This window comes from Balaenoptera ricei, chromosome 12 (assembly GCF_028023285.1).
Source record: "Balaenoptera ricei isolate mBalRic1 chromosome 12, mBalRic1.hap2, whole genome shotgun sequence".
Classification (NCBI taxonomy): domain Eukaryota; kingdom Metazoa; phylum Chordata; class Mammalia; order Artiodactyla; family Balaenopteridae; genus Balaenoptera; species Balaenoptera ricei.
The window spans coordinates 2,384,658-2,391,725 of NC_082650.1; the positions used below are offsets into that span (position 1 = coordinate 2,384,658).

General features: G+C 46.3%; 1 protein-coding gene across 1 annotated transcript; it reads left to right on the forward strand.

Annotated features, from left to right (window-relative positions):
* The first annotated feature begins 205 nt into the window (after positions 1-205).
* On the forward strand, positions 206-966 carry LOC132376198 (methionine adenosyltransferase 2 subunit beta-like). The gene is made up of 2 exons (XM_059941852.1): positions 206-280; positions 439-966. The coding sequence occupies exons 1-2, from the start codon at positions 206-208 to the stop codon at positions 964-966; spliced, it is 603 nt and encodes a 200-aa protein (XP_059797835.1).
* The last annotated feature ends 6,102 nt before the right edge of the window (positions 967-7,068 follow it).

The window sequence follows — 7,068 nt, forward strand, 5'->3', positions numbered from 1 at the left end:
GGCGCTGGAGTAAAAACAAATCTGCGGCGACGCCAACACGGCGGGCACGGTGGGCGGGAGACGGGGCTCTCTATCCACTTTGTTCCCGTGAACTGCCTTTTGGTGGAGGAGGAAGTTAGCAGCCCCAACTGGCGGGTTCTGATTACTGGTGCCACCAGGCTTCTCGGCAGAGCTGTGTACTAAGAATTTCAGCAGAATAATTGGCATGCCGTTGGCTGTGGTTTTAGACGAGCAAGACCAAAATCTGAGCAGCTTAATCTCTTGGGTTCTTAAGCAGTTCATCACATCATTTATGATTTTCAGCCCCATGTCCTAGTACATTGTGCAGCAGAGAGAAGGTCAGATGTTGTCGAAAATCAGCCGGACGCTGCTTCTCAACTTAACGCGGATGCTTCTGGGAACTCGGAGAAGGAAGCAGCTGCAATCGGAGCATTTCTAATCTACATTAGCTCCGATTATGTTTTTGCTGGAACAAACCCACCTTCTAGAGAGGAAGACGTACCAAGTACCCTAAATCTATATGGCAAAACAAAACTAGAAGAAAGGGCCGTACTGGAGAACAGTTTAGGAGCTGCTGTTTTGAGAATTCCTGTTCTGTATGGAGAAGTTGAAAAGCTCAGGGAAACTGCCGTGACTGTTATGTTTGATAAAGTGCAGTTCAGCAACAAGTCTGTGAACAGGGACCACCGGCAGCAGCCGTCCCCCACACACGTCAAAGATGCGGCCACTGTGTGTCGTCAGTTAGCACAGGAGAGGATGCTGGATCCATCAGTTAAGGGAACCTTTCACCGGTCTGGCAATGAACAGACGACTAAGTACGAAATGGCGTGTGCAACTGCAGACGCCTTCAACCTCCCCAGCAGCCACTTAAGACCGGTAACTGACAGTCCTGTCTTAGGAGCACAACATCTGAGAAACGCTCAGCTTGACTCCTCCAAATTGGAGACCTTAGGCATTGGCCAGTGAACACTATTTCGAACTGGAATCAAAGAATCACTCTGGCCTTTCCTCATTGACAAGAGACGGAGACAAATGGCCTTCCACTAGCATTATGTGTGTTGTTGTTGTTGTTGTTTAAATGAGAAGTCAAGTATGTGGCACTTTTTAAAGAAAAAAGGAAATAGTTTTGTACAAGCGCCCTTTAATTGTGACTCATGGTCTTTCAGGTGAATGATGCTCTTGCACTGGTGAAACCGTCTAAGGAAACCAAGGACAATAACGCCTTGTTTGAAGTAATGAGTTTTCTGTTTATCATTTTGTTCTGGCTTAACTTGCTGTTTGAATATAGTAAATTATGATTCTCAAATATTTGAGAGCCAGGATGAAACACATCTGATGTAGACTTTTTTTTGGATGAAACGCATTGTTCATTCCTATAAATAACCTCTACATTTTCAGGACTTTTGCATCTGTTGGTCCTTTTATGTTTTAAAGTGTGTTAAATAGTATAAAAATCATTGGTGTTCATTATTTGCTTTGCTTGAGCTCAGATCAAAATGTTTGAAGAAACTTTATTTTTGCAATTTAAGTGTAGTTTTTATGCTTGAGATGTTTCAACTTGTTATGTATATTGGAACTCCTGCAGCTTGATGCCTCCTGCTTTTGTTGCGGTGAATGGTGAGCCTTTGAGAGAGAATGTGTGTATGTGTATGTATTTTTTTAATATATACGAAACTGTCCTTTTCACTCCATGTCACCAAGTGATATTTCATATGTGTGGTTACACTAATAGTAATGGGCCTTGTAAGTCTTTTGACCATTCATGAATAATAATAAATATGTACTGCCGGCATGGTAAAAATATAAAAAATAAAAATAAATAAATCTGACAAATACCACAAACATCACAAAATATAGGAAAATAAATATTTTCATTAACTGCCTGCTGTATTTTTGTAATACATTTTTCCTACATTGCTTTAACGGCACACTTTCTGATATCACCTCTTCATATCAGAATGACTTTTAAGAATATCTTTCTATGGAGATAAAAAAATAATTTTACTCTAGAATGATTGATCAAAATGGTTTTTCAATTACTGACATATTTTAAGAGTTTCATCGATGGATGAATTCAATTACAATTCATTTTGGAAATGTCATGCATGTAAGTTTTAGAACTGTCAAATTTTGGAAACCTTTTTCGAGTTCTTTTTTCGCATGAGTCTGGAATTTATAGCATTTCCATTTTTTTTCAGGGACTAGTAACATTTTAGTAACATACATGCTCTCTTTTAATTATGTCCATTCACTAGTTTTTCATTAATGTTCTTGTCATACAGCATATCATAGTGTTATATGGTCTTCATCAATATTTTGTGTCAAATCAGTAGTAAATCTAAATGTTTTTACAGTGTATTTATGTGATGCACTCCTCTTCATTAACTGGGTTATCGAATAACACAAGAGCCTAGTGATAATTTCTACTCAAAATTTAACTCATGAATTACTACTTTTGGTACGATCTGAGAAAGTATTCTGTTACAACTAGCTTTCAATGTCGGGATAACTTCTGCTGTTTCATCACTCATCTTTATCGCACAGACCCCCAGCAGCAAGACTGAACAAAGATGCTCATCCTGTAAGTTCAAGCTTGAACCTCACTCCCTAACAGCTCAGTCTGTAGTGCACTAAGAATTACTTTTTAATCCCATAATTCTCTTGTGAAAGGAATTACAACACATTTTGGGGTGTTAAAATCATAGTTGATGTAACTTTTTACGGCATACTGTGACTTCTCAAACAGTCTGGGTGGTTTTCATTCTGTTACCACACCAGGTCTCCTTTAAGTGGTGGTGCAGTCACAGCTAGAAACCCCCGTTGGGACACCACTGACAGGGACACAAGGAAAACCCAGACCATGAACACGTTACACTGCGGGTAGCTCGGCGGAGGCGGGAAGAAGGCTTGGTGGGAAGTGGCATCTGAATCAGGCCTCGGGAGAGGAACAGAAATCCATCTGCCATTACCCAAGGCGCCATCTCTCCTCCTTGCCCTCCACATCCAAGTTAAACTACGTCCCGTGACTCTTACCTTCTTAGTAAAAAAAACCATTAATATTTACTGAGTATTATTTGCCAAGAACACCACGGAACACTCTGCATACGTTGCTTATGTTACACAACAGCCACCCCGTGCGGTCAGGCAGTACTCGCTCCCCCTTGTACCCATGAGCAAACCGAGAACGTTGATAACAAATGACTTGCCCGACAGCCCTCAGCCAGGAAGTGAGGTGTCCAGGATCCTGATCTGTGCAGTGGTTTCAACATGTACACTCAATCCCTCTGCTACTCCACCTCCTGCATCTCTGCTGCCCCACACTTCCTTCCTTCTCAGAAGGGCCCTTGGCTCATTCCCTGTGAGTCCGGCAACCCTGGGCAGAACCCACCGGCCCACCCGTCTCCAGGGAACCAAAGTCCAAAGATCATCTCGAACATCACCTTTCTGGTGGTCCTGCGTGTGACATTCTCACAGGGCCCGTGAGCAGCACACGGTGGCCAGATGTGGTATGTCCCAAGTCCCCGTTACCGACTGTGCACAGAGCGTGTGCCCACCTGGCACAGCACCTGGCACCCAGCACCTTAAACGTTTGTAAACATCTGCTGGAATCCTGGTATACTTCCCCCACAACAGGATGTGCAGGGAGTCAAAGGGACAGATGACAAGTACCTGGCACACCGAGGAGACAAAACACTTGCTTCCTCTAACCTGGGCCTTGAAAGAGAAGAAAGGGTTAAGAGTAGCCCAGGTGTGTGCGATGGGGAAGAGGGGTCAGGGAAGGTGGCACCCCAGCCAAAGAGCCAACACACCTGGGGCTGCAGGAGCGCCTGCCATCAAGGCCCAACACCAGACTCAGGACGGTGGGTGCAGCACAGCATTCTGTATGCCAAAATTTAAACATAAGGTCAGATAAAAAATCACACACCACATGGACTGAGAGAGAAGGGGGAGAGAAATGCTAAATGCCTGAAGTAAAAAGGGAACTCATTCACCAAAAATTTCCATTTCAGAAGAGCTACCATTCAGTTTTACAAACTATAAATGATTTAAAAGAGAGATTAAGATCCATATCCAATAGTCTAGTGATTTATAAAACATGCCCAAATTGGCTTTTAGCAACTAGAAGTGTTTGAAAATTAAACATTTATGTCAAAATAATTTCATCATCAAATCGGAAGATTTCATAAATTGCCAAAACAACAAACTCAGGTGAAAATATCAGAAATGACCCCTGTATATGAGGCATGGCCCAGACGCCTCTATCCTGCTGCTCCCCTGTCCCTATTCCTCTCCATCCACCCTGAGACGCAGGCCTGGGGATCCCCTGCCCTCTCTTCTTCCTGGTTCTGGGGAAGCAGGCCCGACTTTACCCAAAGTCACCATTCTGCAGAGGCAAAGCCCTGGTAAAGGCACAGCGTGCTCCCGAAGGTGGGGAGGGGTCCACAGGTCCCCTCCCACTGCCCGTAGCAGCACAGACTGCCCCGCGGAGACATGACGTAAGCCTGATGCCACGTGAGAGGCCAGGCCCATCTTACCTTGCTTTGCGATCCATTTCCTACAAGGCAGGAAGGTTCCTTTGTTTTTTTTTTTCCATCAGGGTAGAAATTCTATGCTCAAAATTCATTTTCCCTCCTAACTTCGTAGTTATTGCTCTATTACTTGGAGATTCCGGTCAGGCAATTTCATTCTCATTCCTTTAAAATGATCTTGGAAGAGTCTTTTTTTCACACTAATCAGGATCCACCCAGCTGTGGGCCTGGCTTTCGCTCATTCAGACACTCGGGCGTCTCTGAACCTACGCACGTTTCTGCCAATGTTTCCTGCCTCAGTTTTAACCCTGTCGATGGACACGTAGCTGCTGCAGTCCTTAGTCAATCCTCTGTCCACAGCTCCTGACCATTCTGTTTCCACCTTGGTCTTTTTGCTACACATGCAGGGAGTTCTTTACCTTTGAGGTTACTAATTTTTTTTTTTTTTTTTTTTTTTTTTTTTGCGTTATCCCATCATTCAATCCTTCCACCGAATGACTTGGCCCAACAATTTTTTAATCAAAATTCATTTTGGGCGCTTCCCTGGTGACGCAGTGGTTAAGAATCCGCCTGCCAATGCAGGGGACACGGGTTCGAGCCCTGGTCCGAGAAGATCCCACATGCCGCGGAGCAACTAAGCCCATGTGCCACAACTACTGAGCTGTAGAACCTGCGAGCCATGACTACTGAGCCCGCATGCTGCAACTACTGAAGCCCGCGCACCTAGAGCCCATGCTCCGCAACAAGAGAAGCCACCACAATGAGAAGCCCACACACCACAACAAAGAGTAGCCCCCGCTCACCACAACTAGAGAAAGCCCGCACGCAGCAACAAAGACCCAACACAGCCGAAAATAAATAATTAATTTTAAAAAATCACTTTGATTGCACCTTTTTCATAGCAACCTTTTTTAGGTACAAACGTTCTCAAATCTCAAGTAGTGCAATTAGGTTTTTACTTTAGAATTATTTTCTTCTCTGAATCGTTTCCCCCAAGATAAGCCATTCTGCTGGTTCATCTCAGCCTCTGTCACATGCTGTTCACTTTCCTCCTCCGTCCAGTGTGGATGACCCAGGAGAGTGGCTGCCCTCATTTCCTCTGCACTTGTTTCCACCAAATACGCCCCTTCGTACAATGGGGGCTGGCAGTGTAGACCGTGTCAGGAGGGTGGGGTGGGTTAGCGTGCAAGGGCAGAGACCAGGTGGGGTCCCAGGCAGCCCAAGGCCGAGTCCAGTGGGGTCTGCACCTGCGCCGTGGGGCGCGCTCTTCCCCAGGTGAGCGCTGCCCTCCGGCACGTCCGGCAGGGCCGTCAGTCCATGACCTGGAACCCTGCTGCTGCCCTGTGCCAGTGTCCACACTGAGCCGCAGACAGGAGGCCTGCCCACGCCCGTCAGGAGCAATGCTCCGACCAGCCTGGGGGGTGGGCGGGCAGCCAGGCCCGCTGTCCCGAGCCACCCCTCAGACTTGAAGCTGGGGCCTCCCTGGGTTCAGGGTAAGGACGGCTGTCCCCCCGAAAGCGTGCCGTGTTGTCCTCGGGCAGCAGCTGCCCAGCCCCCTGGATCTGTGGCTGTGGTCGCCTTGGAGCCTCACCGGGCACATGCTGGGGCTGACTTCTGCTCAGGGACACACACTGGTTACAAAGTCCCTGCTCCAACGGAGCTTACGGATGATATCCCAGCGCATCTCAGACAGCAATGAGAGATGAATAAAACACACAGGGCAAACGCGACAGTGACGGGGTGGGAGGGAAAACGGGCATCCCCTCCCGGCTGGAGCTTCTCTGAGAACGAGATGGAAACAAGCCAGCCCGGCAGGATTCTGCGGGAAGGACGGTCCAGACAAGGAGAGGCAGATCCACCCCGAGACAGGACCCGCCTTGGCAGCTCGCAGGTGCTGTGCGGCGCCGGGGCGGGGAGCGAGGAAAGGGGGGCCAGGGGCAGAGGCAGGCGGCGGCAGTCGGGGCAGGACCAAGGTCAGCACAACTGGCGCCTGGTCACTGTCACTACGGAACACAAAGGGCGTGAGCTGCCGCTCACCGCAGTCATCATGAATAAAATGAGACTTTTCTTGACATCTGACAGACAAAGAAACATCTGAAAAACTCCACTGTACGATACAGGTTTTACCATAAGAATGTTATTTCCTGGGTTAATATTTCAGTATGTACTCCTCAACACAAAGAAAATGCTAATCACACTCAAAACCTTCTATCTAATCAAGGGACACCTGTGGAAACAGAGCTTTTTCATAGCTGAACTTTAAGCTATTAAAACTATCTGATCAGATGTATGTACTGCTGATGACAAAGGGAGTCTCATATTTGGCATTTTTCTCCCCATCCTCCCAGATACTATCAAAAGATCAGATTCTGTGGGTAACAGAAAAATGACAAATTTCAGATGTTGCTATTCAAAAGTTTTCTGCAAAATTAAAGCACCACACCCCGATGATCATTCCATTGAAATGATTTCAAATCATTGCACAGAAATCTAGCTCCTATCAAATAACATAAAAAATAAATCACACATTTGACACAGA